Source organism: Ceratotherium simum, chromosome 12 (assembly GCF_057802395.1).
Source record: "Ceratotherium simum simum isolate JZ-2026a chromosome 12, ASM5780239v1, whole genome shotgun sequence".
Classification (NCBI taxonomy): domain Eukaryota; kingdom Metazoa; phylum Chordata; class Mammalia; order Perissodactyla; family Rhinocerotidae; genus Ceratotherium; species Ceratotherium simum.
This window is the reverse complement of record NC_141911.1, coordinates 8,772,936-8,798,359: the sequence shown is the minus strand read 5'-3', so window position 1 is coordinate 8,798,359 and position 25,424 is coordinate 8,772,936. Positions and strand designations below refer to the sequence as shown.

The window sequence follows — 25,424 nt, the reverse complement described above, 5'->3', positions numbered from 1 at the left end:
CGATAAATATGTTCAAGAAAATAAAAGGTGAAGAATTTTAACAGAAAACTGGAATCTATTATAAAAGGAATCAAATGGAAATTCTATAATTGAAATATATAATCACTGAAATTAAGAACTCATTAGACATATTAGAAGATAGAACTGGCAAAATAGAAAACAAGGCAATAGCAAATATCCAAACAGAAGCACATAGACCAAAGATACTGAAAAATACAGAAAAGAGTATGAGAGACATGTAAAACAGATGAAAAAGTCAAAGATATGCATAATTGGAATCTCAAAAGGAGAGGAGAGAGAGAACGGGCAGAGGCATTATATAAAAAGTTGATGGTTGAGGATTTTCCAAAACTGATTCAAGAAAACATTTCACAGATTCAAAAAGTTCTGCAAACCCTAAGAAGGATAAATACAAGAAAACCACATCTAGGCACATTTTATTTACTTTTTGTTGAAAACCAAAGAAAAATATCAAAAAGCAGCCAGTGGAAAAAAAGATATCTTACCTTCAACAGAGCAACAATAACATTCAGAGCTGACTTTGGAATATCAGAAAACAACTGAATAACTTATTTAAAGAGCTGCAAGAAAATAACTGTCCACCTATAATTCTACAGCTAGCAAAAATATTCTTTATAAATGAAGGCAAAGTAAAGACATTTTCAGACAGACAAAAACTGGAGAACATTAGTCACCACAAACCTGCACTAAAAGGAATGCTCAAGAGTTCTTTGGAAAAATGATCTAGGATGAAAATTCAAAAGAAATTAAGAGCAACAAAAGGGGTGAATATGTGAGAAAATACAAATGAATACATTCTGTACCAAAAAAAAATAATGTCTTAAAATACATACAAAATACACAGAAATTAATATCTGTAATAATAAAAGGGAAAGATGGGGGGTCAGAGGACCACTAATGGGGGAGTGGCTAAAGTAATTATTTTTATTAGAATATTATAAGTCAAAGGTATATATCATAATTTCTAGGCTAAACAATAAAAGAATGCACAACCAACAAGGTAATAAAGAGAGAAAATACAAAAGAAGGCAAGATAAGAGAAGAAAAAGAATGCAAAACAGTTTCGACAAATTGAAATCAAATAGTAAGATGGTAGATATTAACCCAAGTACATCAATAATTGCATTAGAAATAAGTGGACTAAAAACTCTAAGTAAAAGACTAATAAGATTGTTGGACTAGGTAAAAACAAAAAGAGAGAAAAACACTATGCTGTTTACAAAGACACATTTTCAATATAAGGACACAGAGAGGTAAAAAGTAAAAAGGCAAACGATAAACAATGCAAGAACTAACCAAAAGAAAGAGCAGACTTTATGACAAGGAGTGTTCCCAGAGATAACGAAGGTCATTTCATACAGACAAAATCAAAGAATCAATTCACCAAGACTAAAAAGCAAATCTAAACATATATGCACCACTTAACATAGCTTCAAATTATTTTAATCAAAAACAGGACTAAAAGGGGAAATACACAAATCCACAATCAGAGTGAAAGACTGATACACTACTCTTGATAAGTGACAGAGACAAAAATTCTATCAAAATATACAAAATCTAAACAAGACAATTACAAATTTGACCTAAATGACATATTTATAATCATGGCACCCAACAATGACTGGAACCTATGTAACATACACATGGAATCTTTACCAAAACTGCCTGTATTCCAGGTCCTAAAGCAAACAACAAACTTCAAAGTACTAAAATCATTCAGAGAACGTTCTATGACTAAAATGGAATTAAGGTAAATATCAATTACAAAAAGAACCGTAGAAAATAACCAACTGTTTGGAAATTAGACAACAAACTTCTAAATAACCCATAATCAACAAATGAAAAATCATAATTGAAATTTAAATTGTACATATAATTACATATATGTTATATTTATAAGAGAAATCTAATGTATATATATAGAAAAACAGTAAATACAATAAAATGTCAGCAAAAACTGTACTCAGAGGAAATTTATAACCTGATATGCATATATCAGAAAATTAGAAAGCATGAAAAAAAAACAATGTTCTAAGCTCCATCTCAAGAAGATAGAAAGAGTGGCCAATCAAACTTAGAAAAAGTATAAAAAAGGGAATAATAAGTAAAATAAAAGAGAAAACCCCCTACAAATTACCAGATCAGGAATGAGAACTAGAAAAATAATACAGAATACTATAAATAATAAATTTGACAGGTTAGGATGAAATGAACAAATACCTTGGGGGGAAAAAATCACAATTTACCAAAATTCATAAAAGAAGAAATAAAAAACCTAGTCTTCTATCTATAAAGAAATTTAATCCATTATTAGAAACCATCCCAAAAAGAAAATTCCAAGCCAAGATGGTTTCCCTAGAAAAACTTTATCAAACATTTAAGGAAGAAGTTATAGCAATCATAAACAAACTCTTTCCAAAAAAGGAGCCTTTTCCAACTCATCTTATGAAAGCAGCATAATTTTTATAACAAAACCCAACAGGGACTATATAAGAAAGGAAAATTATACCTCATGACCATAGATGTAAAAACCATACCCCAATATTAGTAAATTAATCCAAAAATACATAAAAAAGAATAATATACAACTACCAAATGCAGTTTTTTTTCCAGGGACACAATGGTGATTAACATTTGAAAAATCAGTTAATGTAATTAGTGGCATTAACAGAAAAAGGGGGGAAAAATCACATCATTCAATAGATGCATTAAAGCATTTGATGAAATGCAACACCCATTCATTACAAAACCTCTTAGCAGATTAAGAGGGAAATTTCCTTAATCTCATAGAAAGTATATATATCAAACCACAGCAAACATCACACTTGGTAGTAAATTATTGAAAGCTTCCCCTGAGATCAAAGATGAGGCAAAAATGTCTGTTATCACCACCCTATTAAAGATTGTATTGAAAGTCCACACCAGGGCAATAAGAAAACAAAAAGGAATAAAAGGTAAAAGGATTAGAAAGAAAGAAATATACGAAATAAAAGGTGTACAGATTGGAAAGAAACAAACTATCATTATTCACAGATGACGTGTTCCAGTTACCAAATTTTTCTCTCAGTTCCAAATTCACTCTTCAATACACGCTCTGTGATAATGGATGGGATTCCTTTCACCGTTCCTCATTTACAGTGAGCATGATTTTACACTTTCTCAATAGAGAGTGTTGGAGGAATACTGCAGGATGCAGGGGGCTTCTCTTGTTGCTTGGGGCTGCTGCATAGTCCATCAGCAGTGTAAACGTGAGGAAATCTATGGTGCTCTGTCCAAGCCACATGCCCAGAATGGTCCCTCAGCAACTTCCAGCCCCAGCTGAGCCTGGTGACCGCCTTCTTACAGCTTTCCCAATATGGACACTGCATGCTCAAGGCCTCCTACAGCAGTGCCCTGCCTCCCTCTATTTACCCAACTACTGGGTAACACTTGCCTGTGCCCTGAAAGATTGCTTCCTGCTTGCCTGGCAACTGTAGACCAGCTCTGGCCCAGGCAACCCAGTGATCTTGTCTGCTATCTAATGAGCTGTAACTACATTTTCTATAATTAAGGTCTGAGCCTTGGGGTTCAGGGACCCTTCCAAGATTGTCCCTCAGCCCTAGAGAACCCTATAGAGCTTTCTGTATATCTTACAGTTATTCTCCTTTAATAGTTTATTAATTCTTTATATTATACTTCCCTTATTTAAATCACTGATGGTTCTGTCTCCTAATTGAACCAGACTGATAAAGCATGATTGTTACAAAGAAAATCCAAAATAATCTATAAACCATTAGAATAAATGAATTTACTAGGGTCACTGGATACAAAGTCAACACAGAAAAAAAAAAAAAAGCAACTATTTCTACATTCCAGGAATAAATATATTGAAAATGAACTTTTTAAAAACCACCAATAGAAAAGAAAATTTAAAACAATTTCATTTAGTAGAACATCAAAAAGAATAAATACTTTGGAATAAATTTAACCAATATGATTGATGCAAGACAGAAAACTACAAAATAGTGTTGAAAGAAATCAAAGAAGGCCTAATAAATAGAAAGACACCCTACACTCATGGATTGGAAGACAAGGTTGTTAAAATGGCAGTACTCCCTAAAGTGATCTATAGATTCAATGTAATCCCTTAAAAAACTCCAATGGCCTTTTTTTTGAAAAATGGAAAAGCTGATCCTAAAATTCATATAGAATTGCAAGAGACTCTGAACAGCCAAAACAACCTTGAAAAAGAACAAAGTTGGAGTATTCGCATGTTTCAATTTCAAAACTTATTACAAAACTATAGTAATCCAAATAGTGTGGTACCACAGAAGGCTAGACATACACAGTCATGCCTTGCTTAACAACAGGGATACAACTTGAGAAATGCATCATTAGGCAATTTCATCGTTGTGTGAACATCTTAGAGTGTACTTATACAAACCTAGATGGTACAGCCTATTATTATACACCTAGGCTATATAATCGTAAATTTTATGGGACTACCATCATATACGCCGTCCATGTTTGACCAAAACGTCGTCATGCAGCACGATTACAGATCACTGGAATAGAATCGGGACTCCAGGAATAAACCCTCACGTATATGCCAACTAATTTTCACAAAGGTACCAAGACCACTCAATGGGGGAAAAATAGTCTCTTCAACAAATGGTGCTGGGACAACTAGATATTCACATGCAAAAGAATAAAACCGGACCCTTGCCTTACAGCATATACAAAAACTAACTCAAAAAAATGGATCAAAGGCCTAAATATAAGAGCAAAACCTGCAAAACTTGTAGAAGAAAGCATAGGGGTAATTTTCCATGACCTTGGATTTGGCAGTGGTTGCTTAGACATGGCAGCAAAAGCACAAGCACAAAAGACAAAAAAGATAAATTGGATTTCATCAAAATTAAAAGCTTTGTGCATTAAAGAACACTCAGGAGAGTGAACAGATAACCTACAGAATGGCAGAAAATATTTGTAAATTATATATCTGATAAGGGTTTAGTATCCAGAATACACAAAGAACTCTTATAACTCAACAAAAAGACAAACAACTCAATTATTAAAATGGGCAAAAAACTTGAACAGACATTTATCCAAAGAAGTTATGCAATGAGCAATAAGCACCTGAAAAGATGTTCAATGTCATTAATCATTAAGGAAATGCAAATCAAAACCACAATGAGATACCACATCACACCGACTAGGATAGCTATAATCTAAAACACAGAAAATAACAAGTGTTGATAAAGATGTGGAGAAATCAGAACTCTCATTCACTGCTGATGGGAATGTAAAATGAGGCAACCCCTATTGAAAACAGTTTGGTGATTCCTCAAGAAGCTAAACATAGAATTACCATATGATCCAGCAATTCCACTCCTAAGTATATACTCAGAAGAATTAAAAATGGTGTTAAAGCAAAAATTTCTATATGAATGTTCACAGCAGAGCAGTATTATTCATAATAGCCAAAAAGAGCAAAATAAACTGAAAGCAAGCAAAGGGAAGGAAACAACAAAGAGGAGAAATCAATGAAACTGAAAACAGAAAAGTAATAGGGAAAAAAAAAAATCACTCAAACCAAGAGCTGATTCTTTGAACATGTCAATAAAATTGATAAGCTTCTAGCAAGACTGATAAAGAAAGAAAAAGGAGAAAACACAAATTACCAACATCAACAATGAAAGAGAGGATGTCACTAGAGGCTATGCAGATATTAAAAAGATAATAAGGGAATATTACAGACAACCCTATACACATAAACTAGACAATTTAGATGAAGTGGACCAACTCCTCAAAAGCAACAGACTATTAAAACTCACCCAAGATGAAACTGATAATCTGAATAGTCCTATAACTATTAAAGAAATTGAAATTGTAGTTTAAAACCTCCTGAAAAAGAAGTGTTCAGGCCAGATGGTTTCATTGGTAAAATCTAACCAACATTTAAAGAAGAACTGATACCAATTCTAAACAATCTCTTCCAGAAGATAGCAGAGAACTAATCCCAACTAATTCTATGAAGCAAGAATTACTTAATATTAAAGCCAAACAAAGATAGTACAAAAGGAGTAAACTATAGACCAATATCCTTCATAAACATAAATGCAAAAATCTTTAAAAAAAGAGTAGCAAATCAAATTCAAAAATATATTAAAAGCATTATATATCCCACAACCTAGTAGGCTTTGTTCCAAAAATTCAAGGCTGCCTTAATATTCAAAAATCAATCAATGTCATCCCCCAAATTAACAGGCTAACAAAGAAAAATCACATGATCATAACAAACGATATAGAAAAAGCCTTCATGATTTTAAAAGATTTTCACAAACTAGAAATAGAGGGTAATTCCCTCAGCTTGATAACCTGCATCTACAAAAACCCCACAGTTAACATCATTCTTACCTCTAAGATTGGAAACAAGGGAAGGATGCCTGCTCTCACCACTGTTATTCAACATAGTACTAGATATCACAATAAAGCAGGAAAAGGAAATAAAAAACGTAGAGATCAGAAAAAGAAAACTGTCCCTATTTGCAGATGACATTACTGTCTACATGGAATATCGCAAGGAATCTACAAAAAACACCTCCCAGAACTAATAAGTGAGTTCAGCATGGCTGCAGAATACAACAGAAACATACAAAATAACTGTATTTCTATATATAATGGAGCATGTAGAAATTAAATTAAAATGATACATTTATAATCACTAAAAAAAAAAAAACAGAAAAGAAACACTTGGGTATAAATCCAACAAAACATATATAGGATTTGCATGCTGGAAACTATAAAATGCTGATGAAAGAAATCAAGGAAGATATAAATAAATGGACAGATATACACTGGTATTAGTTTGCTAGGGCTGCTGTAACAAAGTACCACAAACTGAGTGGCTTAAACAACAGAAATTCATTGCATCACATTTCTGGAAGCTAGAAGTCCAAGATCAAGGTGTCAGCAAAGCCATGCTCTCTCTGAGGGTGCTAGGGAAGAATGTGTTCCTGGCCTCTCTCCTAGCTTCTGGTAGTTCCTTGGCTTGGAGCAGCATAAATCCAATCTTTACATAGCATTCTCCCTGTGCCTGTTCACATCATCTTCCCTCTATGTGTGTCTGTTTCCAAATTTCCCTTTTATAACGACACCAGTCATATTGCTTTAGGGGCCCCTCCCTACTCCAGCATGACCTCATTTTAACTGATTACATTTAGAATGACCCTATTTCCAGAAAGGTCACATACTGAGGTACTGGGGGTTAGGATTTCAACATATAATTTTAGGGAGACTCAATTTAACCCAAAACAACACTGTTTATGGATTGGAGATTCAACATGTAAAGATGTTAGTTGTCCCCAAATGATCTCCAGATTTAATGAAATTTCTATCAAAACCCAGCATGACTTTTAGCAGATAAAGACAAGCTTATCTAAAAAAACAAAGGAAGTAGAATAGCTAAAACAATTTTGAAAAAGAAAGTGGGAAGAATCATGCTATCCAATTTTAAGACTTACCATATAGCTAACAGTCATCAAGACACTGTGGTACTGGTGGAGAGAGAGACACAAAATTTAACAGAACAGAATAGAGAACTTAGATATAAATCCACACAAGAATGGCCACCTGATTTTTGACAAAGGAGCAAAAGCAATTCAAAGATGGAAGGACAGAGTCTTTTCAACAAATGGTGCTGAAGCTAGTGGATATTCATAGGTAAAAAAATGAACCATTCCTTACACAAATTAACTCAGAATGGATCATGGATTGAAATGTAAGATATAAAACTATAAAATTAAAAAAAGAGAGAGAGACAGAGAGAAAAAGTCTTTCAGACATAGACTGAGGAGTTCTTAAAAATGACACCAAAAGCATGATCCACAAAAGAAAAAAAAATTGGTAAACTGGACTTCATTAAAATTTAAAACTTCTGTTCTTCTAAAGACCTTGTTAAGAGGATGAAATGACAAGCTACAGACTAGGATAAACTATTTGCAAACCACATATCCAACAAAGAGTTTGTATCTAGAATATATAAAGAACTCTCCAAACTCAAAAATGAAAAACAAATAATTTAATTGGAAAATGAACAAAGGACATGAACAGATATTTCACCAAAGAGGATATATGAATGGCAAAGAAGCATAAGAAAGGATTTTCAATATCATTAGCCATGAGGGAAAGGCAAATTAAAACCACATTAGGTATCACTACACCATATTAGAAAAGCGGAAATAAAAAGTAGTGAAAATACCAAATGGTGGTAAGAATGCAGAGGATGTAATCTCTCAAACATTGCTGGTGGGAATGTAAAATAGTACAACCACTATGCAAAACAATTGAGCAGTTTCTTTCTTAAAAATCCCAACATAAGCTTATCATACGATCCGGCAATGACACTCCTGGGCAAAAAATGAAAACTTACGTCTGCACAAAAACCTGTACATGAATGTTCATAGCAGCTTTATTTGTAATAGCAAAGAGCTGGAAATAATTCAATGTCCTTCAATGAGTGACTGGTTAAACAAACTGTGGTTCATCTCTGTAGTGGAATACTACTCAGCAATTAAAAACAAATCTCAAGGGTACTATGCTAAATGAAAAAAGCCAATCTCAAAAGATTACATACTGTATGGTTCTATTTATATAACATTCTTGAAATGACAAAATTATAAAGAACAAATTAGCGGTTGCTTGGGATTAGGAAAGGGGGGCAAGAGAGAAAGGAAGCACATGGGAGTTCCTTGGTGGTGATAAAACAGTTCTGTATCTTTAACTGTAGCAGTAGCTACATGAATTTACACATGTGATAAAATTGCAAAGACTACACACACATACATGCACATACGCACATACACACACACAAAAATGAAACAGTTATGTGTCACTTAACAATGGCGATATGTTCTGAGAAATGCATCAGGCTATATGGTACTAATTTTAGGGGACCACCATCTTATATGCAGTCCATTGTTGACTGATATGTTGTTATGTAGCGCATGACTGTACATGTAAAAACTGGTGAAATAAGATAAGGCCTGTAGATTGTGCTAATGTTAATTTCCATGGTTTGATACTGTAAAATAGTTACATAAGGTAGTAAGATTGAGGGAAACTAGGCCGAGTATACACAGAGTCTCTCTGTACTATTTTTGCAAATTCCCGTGTGTCCATAATTATTTTAAAATTACAAGTTAAAAAATGTATTATATTCACTTGCTGATGTACATACATAACATACATATATGCATATGTATGTCTTAACCAAGTCTCAAACTTAGTTGGTACTTAGCAATACAAAAAAATGCCAACTAAGCCAAATTGTTATGTTACTATGTAAAACCTCCATCTGTGAGCCCCATCATGAATTATAAAACTGATTTGAGTGACTATTTTGCGCTATGTGCACTGAGCCTAAAGCTACAAGTTTATGCTCCTGTCACTTATCAGCTGTAAGTACCTTGTGTTATCTCAGCTAGCATTTACTGACACTTACTATAGGTCAGTATTCTAAGGCAGTGTTCTAAGTGCGCGTACACATGTTATCTCATCTAACCCTCTCAACAATCCCATGGGAGGTACCATTATTATTAATCTCATTTTAGAATACATGTGAAGAAAACGACACAGGCAAAGTTAAGTAACTTGCCCAAGATCACAGAGCTACAAAGACAGACTCAAGAGTCAAACCTTGGCATTCTTATCTAGAGCCCTTGAGTTGAACCAATTTGTTCTACTTAACCTCTCTAAACTTCAGTTTTCTCCTCTGTAAAATGATCTTAACAACACATAAGTAAGAATATATAAAATAGTTAGCATATAGAACACCCAGTAAATGACAGCTTAAAAGGGGATTAGGGAAGAGTTGCAGGTTAACAGAGCTGTAGAAGGCCTATTTGATGGGAATACTGCTGAATTCCCTGTTCTCAACTGCCAAGCGAGAAAGTCAATGAGAATGATGTTTTTAAAAAGCAAAAAAAACAAGGATGAATCTCCAAAATCTTTATGCTGGGTGAAAGAAACCAGACACAAAAAAAGTAGATACTGTGTGATCACATTTATATAAAACTCTAGAAAATGAAAACTAATCCATAGTGACAGAAAGCAGATAAGTGGTTGCTTGGAGCAGGGAGTCAATAGGAGAGTGGACTACAGAGGGACACAAGGAAGCTTTTAAGCTGATGAAAATGTTCTATATCTTGATTGGGGTGATGGTTTCACGGGTATATACAGCTGCCAAAACTTATCAAATTGAACACTTTGGGTGCAGTTTATTGTACACAAATTATACCTCAATAAAGCTGTTATATAAAAACAAAAATATTAATAATTTTCAAATATGCAAACTACCTTGATTTAAACCCTAACAATTTTTAACCTCAGCAAAATCAAAATTAAATGAGGTGGGCTGAATACTGTAAAGTTGAGAATAAATATAAGGAATACTACTAAAACTCTATGAAGTAGAAAAAAGAAACTTTAGCTGATTAAATTTTAAAAGATTCTTACTGAGTACTTCCTTAAACAGTAATACTTTTGTTCACTAAATTAAGACTAGGGTATAGGAAGTTTACAAACTGAAAAGTAACTTTCTAAAATTAAATTTCTGGTTTCTACAACAAAGGTGCACAACATGGAACCTTCCATTCTTTGTTCAAATTCAAATCAACCAAGCCTTTGTGCTCCCATTCTCTTTCTTCTTTCAAATTTCCATTCCTGTTACCATAGGAACCTGCTAGCTGACAAGCCTTCAAGCATAGCAACAGCCCAAGCTTAGCAAGGGGTGTGAAAAGGGGACAGAGTGAAAGGCCAAAATTTGACTCAAGAGAATCAGAATTCCAATCTTTGTCACTCTACAAAGGGCCTGGTAACCACAGAAACTGTATCACACTAGGTTTGGGAATACTATGACTAAATTAACTAAATGTGAAACCAAATGTGGAATGGCCTTGAAAATTCAAAAATGGTATTCATTCTATTTCAGATCCAAATCAGAATAAAAAATTCAAAAACAACTTTTTAGAATAATTTTAAGTGATTAAAAATAAGACCTTTTTAACTCCTTTTTTGTAACAAAATTCCTAATGAGAAAAGGTCCAAAACTTTAAGAATTACTTAGTATAAAAAAAAAATTCTAGGTTTGTGAAGCACCTTTAATCCCATAGCTATGCTTTTCTTTTACAAATCTTAATTTTTAAAAATGTCTCGTGATAGCATATTAAATACTTTCCAATAGTCTTTCAGTGAGTTGGTTTGCAGAAACATACCATTATCACAGGAGAATATTTATCTTCTTAAGTCAAAGGGGAGTCCCCAGAGCAGCCCACAAAATCTGACTTTTCTTTAGGAAGTAAACTTCTAATATTTCAAATATCATAAACAGTTGTGAACTATGATCTGTCTCCAAAGATAAAACTTTAGAAACCAAATTCCACCATAATTAATAATTTAAATTAAAACAAGTATTTTTAAGGTATTCCTTGAAAGTGATTTGTCACATAAGAAAATCAATTAAAATTTTTAAAAGCTGCTGTTGTTTTTTCTAAAGTCAGAAATAACTAAATGCAATTAATTCTCCAATACTTGTGTGTAGATTTTTCAATTTAGAAGCTTCTTAATTCTTGGCTGCTTTCCCTGTCACACAAATAGTCTTCTCAAGTCACTTCACTAGATTGTTGTTTGCTTAGGGAAAACCACTTTATTAATATTAACCTAAACAAAAGATAATAAGAGAAGTAAATCTGCTGGATAACACATGTATTCTAAAGACACAAACCGTGAATTCCAAGAGTAAATATAATCAAAGAAATTTCATTTCCTAAGAAGCCTACCCACAAAACATTAGTAATAATTATTAGTACCTAAGGGTATATTATAACATTCTCTTAAAAAAAACCACACACAACAAAAACCTATCTGTCTTTCAAAAGAGGCCCATTCAAATATCATCTGCAACTGATCCCTTCCACATCTGATCCTTCTCTCTTTTGAATCCCCTTAGAACTTTATGGCTTTTTTTTGGCATTTACCAAGTTTTTCCTTAGTTTTCAGTCATTCAATCAAAATATATTTAATAAATACTAAGTCTTAGGCACTGCAACTGGGAGCTAGACAAATAAGGACAGTTGAGATTTTTCAAAAATAAAGTTTCTGGTGCAGCCTCTATGGAAAACGGTACAGAGATTCCTCAAAGAATTAAAAATAGAAATACCCTATGATTCAGCTATCCCATTACTGGGAATCTATCCAACGAACCTGAAATCAACAATCCAAAGAGGCTTATGCACCCCTATGTTTATTGCAGCATTATTCACTATAGCCAAGAAGTGGAAGCAACCTAAGTGTCCCTCAACTGACGACTGGATCAAGAAGATGTGGTATATATATACAATGGAATACTACTCAGCCATAAAAAAAAGACAAAATCGTCCCATTTGCAACAACATGGATGGGCCTGGAGGGTATTATGTTAAGTGAAATAAGCCAGAAAGAGAAAGACAAACACTGTATGATCTCACTCATATGTGGAATATAAACCAACACATGGACAGAGAAATCTGTATTGTGGTTACCAGGGGCAATGGGGGTAGGGGGTAGGCACAAGGGGTGAAAGGAGACATATATATGGTGATGGACAAACAAAAATGTACAACTCAAAATTTCACAATGTTATAAACTATTAAAACATCAATAAAAAAAAGTTTCTGTACTAACTTTACTATTTTAAAAGCACAATGTGTTTCTTACAGAAAAATGAGAAAATACAAACATTAAATGAAGAACAGAGAAAACACAAATAAATTGAACTAATTCAGGAATAACCACTATTGGCCTTGACAAAAATCTTTCCAGATCACTTACTCTATATGAAATGCATATATTTTTTTTCTTCAACAAAAACAGGAAATCATACATAATGTTTTGTCATCTACTCCTTTTTGTTTCCTCCTTATTAAGGTATCAAATATAACCGTTAGAATCTTGACAGGCAAAGATGGAGGAGAGAGTATTAAGGCAGAATGAACATGAAGGGTCTAGAGATGTGAAAGTTGGTTGTTTTATTCTTTTGCTTAATTACACCACTTATAAGTGCAAACACGTAATGTTGAAAGCTTCAAGTCACCTTGACGAAAAAAAAAAGGCAAAGTAAAACACTAGTGTTCACAGGTAAGTGGTATCCTTCGTATTGGGATTACCATTACCATCTCCACCAAGCATGTTACTATTTATAACTCCAGAAGATTAAGTGCTTAGTTACAGCACCATGACCATAACCTACCACCTCTTATGGAATTTACAGTTTACAAGGTTCATTAATTCATTCAAAATTTATTTAGCAGTTACTATGTGTGATGCACTGTGTTAGTTGTAAGGCATACAAAGATGAACAGGACAAGCTCTGCTTTCAACAGCAAAAGACAGGAGACAACCCAAATGTCCTTCAATAGGAAATGAATGGAAAAAATGAGAACAAACTTTAAGCCAACCATTAGGATGGCTATTATCAAAAAAAAAAAAAAAAAGAGGAAATAAGTGTTGGTGAGGATGTAGAGATGGAGAAACTGGAACCCTTGTACGCTGCTGGTGGGAATGTAAAATGGAGCAACTGCTGTGGAAAACAGTATGGTGGTTCCTCAAAAAATTAAATATAGAATTATCATATGATCCACCAATTCCACTTCTGGGTATATACCCAAAAAACTGAAAGCAGAGACTGGAACAGATATTTGTACACCCATGTTCACAGCAGCATTATTTACAGTAGCCAAAAGGTGAAAGCAACCCAAGTGTCTGAAGGATGAATGGATAAACTAAATGTGTGGTATATATATAAAATGGAATATTATGCAGCCTTAAAAAGGAAGGAAATCCTGACACATGCTACATGGATGAATCTTGAAGACATTATGCTAAGTGAAATAAGCCAGTTACAAAAGGACAAATACTGTATGATTCCACTTAAATGAGGTACCTAGAGTAGTCAAATTCAGAGAGAAAAAAAGAAAGTAGAATGGTGGTTGCCAGAGACTGGGGGGAGGGGAGAATGAGGAGTTATTGTTTAATGGGTACCGAGTTTCAATTTCAGAGTATGAAAAAGTGCTGAAGGACAGTGATGATGATTGTATAACAAGGTGAATGTACTTAATGCCATTGAACTGTATACTTAAAAATGGTTGGAATGGTAAACTTTATATTATGTATATTTTGCCACAATTAAAAAAAAATTGGGGGGGCCAGCCCTGTGGCATCGCAGTTAAGTTCGGCACGTTCCGCTTTGGTGGCTCGGGTCCCCAGGTTCGGATCCTGGGCGCAAAGCTACACCACTCGTCAGCCACTCTGGCAACCCACCTATAAAGTAGAGGAAGACTGGCACAGATGTTAGCTCAGGGCTAATCTTCCTCAGCCAAGAAACAAAAATTTTTTTTTGAGGAATATCTATAAAAACTACTATGGAATATCCAGGGTATACTGTTAAGTGAAAAAAGTAAGGTAGAGAAAACAAACAGCATGATACTATATCAAAGAAACATGAAAGAATATATAGATACAGGCAGACAGTATATAAATATTTTATATAAATGTTATATTTACAATTCTTTAATGGAAGGATAAACAAAAACCTAAATAACTACCTTTAGAGAGAAGGAAAGAACAAGGTAGAGGCAAGAAGGCCAGAAACTAGACTCCTCTGAATGTACCTTGTTCTATATATAAAGCTTTAAAACATAATTATAAATTTAAACCAGAAAATTGTTAAAAAGTTATTCCTCAAAATCAAAATCAAAATGAAACATAATAACCTAACTGTGTATTGAGTTTAACCACAGAGAGAAGTATTTAAGTAACTTTAAAACACAGTAATTTGACTGTACATCCTTGGTGAAATACATCCTAAGGACAAAAAGTAGGAGAAAGAAATCTTAAACTGCTTTCAGTAATCATATTGTTAGTAATGCTATTATTCTGAAATTATATAATGTATGGGGTATAATAAAGCTTCAGTATAAGAGAAAAGAGAAACAAATAAAATTTTTAAATGTTAAACAAAAACTCTGCAGTATTATTTGAATTGAAAGTACCAGTATAAACTTATGATGTACTTTCTTTTAAAAAAACGTATTTCCGGGCCGGCCCCGTGGCTTAGCGGTTGGGTGCGCGCGCTCCTCCGCTGCTGGCGGCCTGGGTTCGGATCCCGGGCGAGCACCGACGCACCGCTTCTCCGGCCATGCTGAGGCTGCGTCCCACATACAGCAACTGGAAGGATGTGCAGCTATGACATACAACTATCTACTGGGGCTTTGGGGGAATAAATAAATAAATAAAATTAAAAAAAAATAAAAATAAAATAAAATAAAAATAAAAATAAAAATAAAAAAACGTATTTCCTAGCTGTCCATGAAAAGGCCTAAAAATGACTAACCTAGTATCAATAGGCTTAGCATTCAGATAGTGGATTTCTAAACATCATTTCCAACTAAAAGGAACCAGGGCTCCCTAGAAAAATTAATGATTCAAGGTTTGAAGCAGAATTTTATGAAATGAGCTTGGATTATACCAGAAAGCAAGGAAGCTAGCAGAGACCACTAGAGTATCATCAAAAACACTCAGGAGTGACCTTGAACAGGCTCCCACTACCAAGGATGGGACAGTTTGAGCCCCAAAAAGAATAACAACTGCAACGGATTGAAATACATCAAATATGTTAAAAATCCATAAGTTCGTGATGATACTTAAAAGAAAAAAAAAAAGACCTCATTGGTCATCTTTGGAGGATGCTTGGGAATCAACTCAATACCCTAAAAATGAATAAACAAAGGAGAACAATCAAGTATCTATCCTGTCTTTCTTATATAAACTGTATACGAAAGTAACTCAGTAGTCCAATAGTCAGAGAAGAAGTTTCTGTTTATAAAGTACTCCTGCTGAGAATGAAGAATAATAGAATTAGAATATCACCATTTTGCAAATCCCTAATATCATTATAGACCTAGGAAATGATCATCAATGGCTACTAAAATTATAAAGAGTGACAATCAGATATTATATGCCTATGCAGCCATGTGCATGTTGCATAACAACGCTTCAGTCAACAACAGACTGCATATGCGACAGTGGGTCCCATAAGATTAGGACCATATGGCCTAGGTGTGTAGTAGGCTATACCACCTAAATTTGCCTAAGCACACTCTACAATATTCGCATGACAATGCAATCACCTAACGATGCATTTCCCAGAATGTATCCTTGTCATTAAGCAACGCATGACTGTATTCTTTCAAAAAAAAAATCAAAAAAGGAGACAGGAACACGGTAAATAACACCACAGGGATGCTATGAGTTGATAATTTTTGAAGTTGGATGATGGTTATATGGCATTCAATATACTATTCTATGTTTCTATATAATTAAAATTTTCCATTATAAAAAGTTAGGGGAAAAAAGGCTAAAATTTGAGTTTGGATAATTGGGAGACTAGTTCAAACATGCTTTGTATTTAATGAACCATAAAGGATACCCCATGGATATTCAAGCTTTTAGGTTCTGTGTTCCTACTAGGATCTGTCCTGCTGCCAGCTTCGCATGCTACAGAAAATCTTTAATGAGAAGGACAAAAGAAAACAGGAAATGGAGGCAAACACAAACCATCCCAGGTGTTTTTCCTCTGATTATCCTATAGAGTTTAGTTTCTAAAAAAAAAAAGAGTAGACAATCAACTTCCCGAAGAAATTAAAGATTGCTTGTTCCACAATCTGACTGAAATTAAACAGGATGACACACAACAAATAATGCTCTGCATTCACACAGCACTTGAACTTTTCAAACTTCTTTAATATACATGTCACTTATATCATTTGACCTTAACAATAACCTTGTAAAATGGACAGGGAAAAAATTCACTTCCTAGAGGAAACCAACACAAAGAAGTTACAAAACTAGTTAGCGGCAGAATGCAAGTCTTCTATCCCTATTTTAATGCTTTTTCCACTAAACTGTTCCCTTCCTCTTCAACTGGGTTTAATTATTCAGTATGGGAGAAAAGGCTCCTCAGATCTTTTATTACCACCAGAATCAAAAATACCTGATAACATGTGGGTTGGTAAAGACAGTTACTGACAATTTGTTGTCCAAGCTGGACAGCTCCCAAAAATTTACTTAGCAATTTGGACAGCTCAAAATGGTTTAAGAAACTGAGAATGAGAAAATGTTTTTTTCTATCAAAAGCCACGGAGACTCAAGGGAAAAAGTGAGACATCAAATTAAGAACTTATAAAAATTTAGTGTGTGTGTCTGTAGACAGATGTGCATGTTTTGGAAGGCAGAGTAGAGAAATAAACATATTAGCAAGAATCTTCTTTTCCAACTTAATAAGTTGACACTTATCCCATTTATTTAAACACGTCCCAATTTCAGTCAAAGTATAGAAAAGGAATCCTCTATAAACAATAAAAGAACATGGAACTTGTTGATTGTGAATAATCAAATTTGAAATAACCCAAATTCTATACTTTCTCTCATCTGTGCATCCTTAGCTCACTGTCATATGCAATTCTGTTCCAAGGACTCATTTTGACTCATCAAACATCAGTACAGGAATGAACCCAGGCAAGCTTGAAGCCTGGGCCTGCTGAAAGATGTTACACTAGGAAACTGTCTTTCAATTCATTCAGTCCCAAAGTGAACACTCAAGAATGTGCTGCGATTACCTGCTCCAATTACTTGCTCCTGGTAAAAACTGGCAGAAATGTATCCAAAGTTTCTGGATCAGAAGTGGAGGGTGTCATCAATAGATATAAGTCCTCGTAAGGACCCAAGAATCCTTACTTCCATCTGGAATTTTGTTTTGCTGACTGCTGACTTTCCATGTCCTTTGGTACTACAGAAATTTTACACCCTCAAACTGTCAGATGATTCTTTCCGTCAGCGGCATCACTGTCCTGATATGACAACCACGCAACAAGTAACTATATTTCCAACATTAATTACTTCAGATCACTAAAGCCTTCTCTTAGAAAGTATTACCCACTTAGGTGCTCTTCCTACAATGTGTGAAGTTCAAACAAAGGCAACCTCACTGCCAATAAAATATCTAGACTACACAGGCATGTTTGAGAAGAGGGTAGAGATAGCTTACCATGCCATCTTTAGGAATGGCCCAGGGGCCTATAACTAGAGATGCAAGTTCATCTTTCTAGTACTTTCCGTCTAGGATCATTTAGAAATGGAATTTGGAATAGAATTAACATCTGCAGATCACCTATTGCGTGCTATGCATTGTGCTACCTACTTTATAAATCTCTCATTTAATCCTAAGAGCCCTTTGAGGGTATTTTTGTTATTAATGCCTTTTCACAAATGAAGAAACCAAGGCTCAGGGATGTTAAGTGACATAAGTCCAAAGTCCAAAGTCTTAAAGCTACTACACGGCAGAGCTAAAAGCTGAATCCAAATCAGTACAAATATCTTTATTACTTGCTTCTCTTACAACCCTATTTGCTTTCCAAAGGAGCTGTACTGACTTACAACGAAACTAGAAACAAAGGTAATTCCTAGTTCAATTTTTTTGCGAGGAAACTGATAGCTTTAATACACAGCAGGGACTACCATGCCTGGAACCAAACTAACATATTAAACCAATCCCCATTTTCATATATCCTAATCTTGACAATCTATACCAAATCTCTCTTTACCAGTTAGACCTTGTGTAGTCAGAGGAAAAGCAGAAAATGTTTCGTTCAACCTCTATAACATTTTCAAATATTTGGAATATATAAGATGCCCTTCACATTTCAAAAATCTATGAATAATAATCCTTCTACAAATTTTCCCAGACAGATTTATGGTAGACCACTTGGAAGTAATGAACCTTTGAGTTTTACTATAAAATGAAGAATTCCAAAACATGTAGGCTTCGATTTGCTGAAAGCACTGTAACAATGGATTTAAGACTAAAGTACAAAACATTCTCTGTAAATTACATGTGTTATGTAGTCACAATATGAGAATATGGGTAAATGGTAAAAGCTATCACTTTTAGAGTACTTACTATGTGCCAAGTACTTTATACACATTTTCATTTTGTACCTTACAAAAGTTTGTATGAGTATTAACTCCATTTTACAAGCAAAGAAACTATGGTAAGAAAAGTTCCCATAACTTGCCCAAAGCAACACAGCTAGAAAGTGGTAGAGCTAGAATTCAAACTCAGGTATGTCCAAACTCAAAGCCTAGGCTCCTTATCGCCACTATTTACTGCTGCCTAGTTCTCATCTGGTAAATATATCCTTGTCCACAATTCTAAAACCACTATAAAAACACATACATACTTATTTAAACCTATAATTAACTATACCCATTAATTTGTCATAGTTTCTAAAGTAAAATCATTAAAAAATACCTAAAAAATTACCATTAGAAAAATTCAAGTAAGGCAACAAATTTTCATAAAAGCCTGACAAGTCAAGAACAGATAATTCACAGAACAAAAACTTTTTCATTGCTTGGGAGTTATTGTTCTTAAATTCATATGAACATGGTAAGACTAGGAAATCATTTTAAGTATTTAAGAAAATTCAAATACTGTAAACCACCAGCCTAAGGCTGAACAAAAGAACTCATTTTTCAAAACCCCTTTACCTTCAACACTTAATGACTGAATTATTATTATTATTATTATATTCTGCTCTTTATCTGAAGTTTTACTATCGGCCAAATAACAGAAAAGACATAATGAGATCGTAACTTGGACGATTTTAAATTTCTAAATGGCTATTATCTCCCATGTTTCAAATTTCTTTATAGAAGTATAATGTCTAAAAAAAATTCGAGTAACATTCCCACATGAATTCTTCAATCTATTACAGCTTGAACCCAAATATATAACTTTTTAATGTACAAGATGTAATTAAAAATAACATTCTTTCCCTGTTGTTAATCAGACATATTCATTAGATTAGTTAACAGGGCAATATAAGAACCATTTTCTAAGATATGTCAAAGAATAGATCAAGTCTTACCTCCATTGCTAAAGCTGCTGTCTGTTGGTCATAATGATTCAGAAGATTAGGCATGAAGGTAGTATTATAAGGCAAATCTTGGCACATCCTCAAGGTAATAGGTTCACAAGAAAACAAACTGTGCCCACTAATATGCCCCACAAACATAGTCAAGGGCCAAAGATAGACGACGATCCAACTCATAGCCATCCTTTCTGGATCTGAATGAGATTCGGATGATCAGGTCTACTCAATATGTATTTTGAATCTTTATACACCTGCAGGTTTCAGCTTGAAAGGACTTCTTCTATATCTTACTGTTAAGTTTTTCAAACAGTTAAATATTCTTTGCACCGTCACAGGTTTGGTAGCTCGGTCCCACAAAAGGCATTTGTTTTGGGTTTCACAATATGGGAAAATGACATCATCTTGTCTCTTCTTTTCATTTTTTTACATAGGGCACATTTGGCCAACATATCAAGTTGATCAACCACATTCCCAAACAACAGATTCCATCTTCGGAGAAGAGCTATTTCTTCCTTTGATTGAAATACCTGAAAAGTATTTTTTTTAAATGGGAGAAATTAGTCATTTCCTCTCAAAATATTGTGGCCTTGATATTAAAATCTTTGATGAGCTCAGTCAAGTTGCAGGATACAAAATCAGTATACAAAAATCAGTTGCATTTCTATATACTAGCAACAAACTATCAGAAAAAGAAACAAAGAAAACAATCTTTGATAAAAGATATCAGAATGACCTAATAGATAAAATACAAGGATATTTTGTAAAGATATAGTAGTTTTTCCACTTTATCACTTATGCTATAGATATACTAAAACAATCCTTAAACAGCATTTAAAGGCAAAATTATACAACATATGGTTTAATCTCTTGTCTGACAGCAATTTTTCATTTGTCATGATATAATTGATCCACTTTGAAAAATTCTTATCCTGTTGTCCTAAATTTTATTTAGATATCTGCCATATTTATAATGTAAGCTATTGAATTTAAAATTTGTTATATGTGTTTTAACCATTAATAGTGCATTTTTACATTAACTGATTGGACAGAAGGTTTCTGTGAAAGAGGTAAAATATAAATAAATCAAAAGATATGGATTCAAGTCTCTTACTAGCTGAGTGAATGGAAACATATCACTTAACTTCTCTGAACTCAGAATTTCTCTTCCTGAAAATAGCACCTCTCTAACAAGGATAACATCTGAGTGAATTATGAGATAATGTATGTGCAAGTACTCTATAAATGGTAAAGCAGCACCAAACATTAGGTAGTTTTAGTACTGAATTACAGGTGATACAAAGGCTACCTCTATCAACCAATATTAAACCAGCAAATAGAAATTTCTAAAAGTAATATCAGGAAATTTTCCCAACATTACGTTATCTTTTGAGATAGCACAAAAATTTAGTACCATTGATGCAGAAACATTTAACCAACAAATGTTTCATTACACACAGCCAGGCTACGGAGAACAGAAATCATGCCTAGAAAGTCACAGCAGGAATAGGAATGATTCTGTTATAGTTTCCACTAAGCTACAGAATCTTTGACTTGCTCCTACTTTCTAGGGGCAAAAATATATACGTCATTTGGGGCAGGGAGGGTGGGTGTGGAGTGGAAAGCAGGCCTGGTAGGAAAAGAGCATATTCTAAGTTATCATACTTTCCTTTGGTTTAGTAATGATGTTAAATCTGTTTTTATTTCATTTTATTTCATATGCACTGGATGTTTCTGTGTTTGTTGTAGACAGCCTAGACAGGGAAAACACGAGAAATTCAGGTTCAGAAATTCTCAGAGACACAGGTTAATAGGACAACTTAAATACTAGGGCCCATGACAGCTTAGACCTTGAGACCTGGAACTGGTTTGGCTTAAGCAGGAAAAGAAACAGTCCTTTGTGCACTGACTAGCAATGATTGGGAACCTCTGCGTCCCAAGCTTTAGTTACTAGACAGAAAAAACTACTTGGAGAAAGTAAAGCAATCAATGGCTGAATCTTCCCAATTTCTCCCCCTAGTAGATGGTCTTGAGTAGAGGAAAGGAAAAGGAAAGTCTGTGGCCTCTAGAATTAGCAACACTCAAGTTATGAGCAATCCCTGCCCCAAATGCCCAATCTCTCTATACAGAAACCCCTAAATCAGAAATCTTTGCAAAAGTTCCTTGGCCTGCCATATTTTTTTCCTCCTTCAAGCTGGCCCCATAAATGTGATGTCTGGCTATAGAAAACTGATATTAAACACAGTCGTTTATATTTGAGCTTAATTACCATGTAGCACAGTAACAATTATGCATATCATTAAATATGTGTCAAATAACTGCAGAAAGCTTTATTTGGTTCCAGTATTATAATGTCCATATAAGTTCAGTCTTTGTAGTTTGTTGCTTATGCAGTATGTTCATCTGCTTGCAACTGAAAAAAAATTAAAGGGAACACTGCTCCCTATTGAATATGTATATAATAAGAATTTCAAAAATTTCATTGAGATTAATCTATTTTCCAAGCAGTTATGGGTTTCAAATTTATGGTTCAAAGAAGACTACCATATAAAACTTGAGGAATAAACTGAGCAATACCTCATTGGGATTTTAAAACTAAATGTGACACCCCTCTTATACTTCTGCCTACACCATCTATTTTACCTGATTTCCTCTCAATTACTCCTTTTGCCTCACTTCAAGTGACGCATCCCACCATCTTATAAAAATGCTTCCTTTATGTATTATGACATCCAAATTACCATATATCAAAACACTTTGTAAAATCTGTATGTTAGGCTGAGGTAGGACAATAATCTTAATATATCAAGGTTGCAGTTTATGGTTTTTAAAATAAATAAGAGAAAACCCCAGCAGAATGCAGTGAGACAAAAAGGAAGTAGGAACAGTAAAAATCTCAAAGAATTTTTATTTCCCCCAAATCAGAGGTTCTCTAACTTTAATATATAGCAGATTCATGGATCCCCTGACAGGTCTAAGAAATCTGAATCTCTGGAGAATGATATGCATTCTAATGATTATCTCAGGTACTGTTATAAGCAATTCATAAGTCATGTTTTGAGAAATGCTATCCTAAAATAGAACAATTTAAAAGAGTATAGGCATATAATTATATGCTTAGCAAAAGTAATACATAAAATGAATTTAAAAAATAAAAGCAGATAAAGAATAAAACTTTAAATAGAAAAATGGGAAGAGGACATAAATTTACAAAAGAAATACAAATAGCCAACATATGAAAAGATATTCAATTTTACTAATAATAAAAAATGCAAATAAGAGATAACATCATATTTGCCAATCAGATGGGCAAAATAACAATGAGAGAACAGTACAGGAGAGGGTGCAGGGAAAAGAACATTTTCAACATTCCAACATTTTCAAATACTATTGGTAGGAATGTAAACTAGGTGGTATTTTAAAAAATGGCTGCTTATATCAAAATCCCTTAAAGTGTGCACAATGCAATCCAGCAAATCTATTCTATAATGCATTCTAAGTAAACACACAAGTACACATGATGCATAATCAAAATGTTAGTGTAATACTGTTTATAAAATAAAAAACTAGAAACAACCTAAAAGTCTACCAATAAGGGATTCGTTAAACTGTGGTCCAACCACATAACAGAATATTATATAGTCATATGGTCACTAAAAATAATAAGCAAAGTCTGTATTTACTGACATGGAAGACAGAAACAATAAATAAAAAATAAAAAAGTTTACCAAACAGCATATATATGTTCCATTTTTGTCAAAAAACATATGTATATAGAATAAAACTATTTCAATTATTTAAAAATAAAATATTATAGGGGCTGGCTCCGTGGCCTAGTAGCTGGGTTCAGCACTCTCCACTTCAGTGGCCAGGGTTCGTGGGTTCAGATCTGGGGCACGGACCTACACCACTCATTGGCCATGCTGTGGTGGCAATGCACATACAAAACAGAGGAACACTGGCACAGATGCTGGCTCAGGGCTAATCTTCCTCAAGTGAGGAAAAAAAAGAAGACTGGCAACAGATGTTAGCTAAGGGAGACGCTTCCTCAGCAAAAAAAAATAAATAAAATATTATAAATGCTCTGAGATTTTATAAAAGAACCTGTGGTACGTTATTTTATGCATGGAATAATTAACTCTGCTAAATCTATAAACATGTGCTGACTAGCTGACAAGAATACATACTAGTTGAATCACTGATTTATTGGCTGCTAATTAAGCAACAAGCTAAGGGACACACTACTGCCTTACTGTAGGCAGTAAGAAGAGCAAAAGTGATGACCAATTTAGCATGAGCCAAAAACCAATTTACAATATTGAAAGAAATCAGATCACCTATCAGCTGAGTCAAATGGTATGCACATTTTTAAAAAACTTTTGATATATATTCCAAATCATTCTTCAATAACATAATGAAATTTCTTCTAATCAGGATCACATGAGTGTGGATAGCAAAAGTCATTTTTCCTAAGGTGGCTTCATTCATGGAACAGCTGTAAGTTGAAGTTTCAAACATGTAAGACACAGAGAAGATTCTAGACCCAAAGAGATCCTGCCAAAATATACCAACTCATAAAATAAAGGTTAACAGTCGTTTTGGCATTCTTAGTGATATTATATTTTTTACTACAGGAATCTGCAGAATCTCAACTAAATAAAAGGACCTGCTGGGTTAACACAACCAGAGTGAACAGCTTCATGGGCCGGAGTCCAGCAAAAAGTGAGTGATATGGCAACAGTTATTCATGCCTTACCTGTGGGAAAAGAGGCACAGTCATTTCTCCATAGAGCAATATAAGGTATTTGGAAAAGTGATTTCAGAGTAAGTTACTTTATTATCATTCCATGAGAAAACAAAAAGGACTAGATAACTTAAACCTACATTTTAATTTTTATGAATCTGATGCTCCCCAATTACCAGTTTTCTTTTGATGATAACAAGAAAAAGCCCTTAAAATAAAATAAGCTGAGTATTTGTCCTGAAGGACAGCAATAAAGGGGAAGGGGATGCAATCTTGGAAGACTGTCTTCCCAGGCTGGCTGCAAAGCCAGACCCAAAGAACTCAGGTGGGAAAAGCAGGAAGCGGGAACTGAAGAAGAAAGCAGGCTGAATACCAGAAGCAGCAATGACAAAAGTGGGCCCCGTGGGCTTGTCAAGAGGGTCTTGCAACAAAACACTGTGTTCAGCAATTCTATTCCAATTCACACTCTAAGTACAGAAAGTGATCCGTTTCATCATTCTCAGTAAAGATTTAATTTTGACACTCTATAATGTAGACAACATTTTGCATTTCCAATTCAGAACTACCATCTAAAGGTTGCCTCTCACACAGTGGCTACAGTGGGAACAACAGGGATATTTTTTGTTTTCTTTCAGAGTAGTTTTCTAAGAATG

At 34.1% G+C, this 25,424-nt stretch overlaps 1 protein-coding gene across 2 annotated transcripts in view; it reads right to left on the bottom strand.

The window, feature by feature from the left end:
• FZD3 (frizzled class receptor 3) overlaps positions 1-25,424 on the bottom strand; it is an 87,411-nt gene that overhangs the window by 58,566 nt on the left and 3,421 nt on the right. The window contains exon 2 of one of the 2 annotated variants that reach the window (XM_087437377.1): positions 20,025-20,557. In XM_087437377.1, coding sequence (XP_087293503.1) covers positions 20,025-20,213 — 189 coding nt within the window. In that variant the 5' untranslated portion in view covers positions 20,214-20,557. Of the gene's footprint in view, positions 1-17,714; positions 17,883-20,024; positions 20,558-25,424 lie in introns of those variants that run through there. The other variant, XM_087437378.1, reaches the window with a different exon arrangement.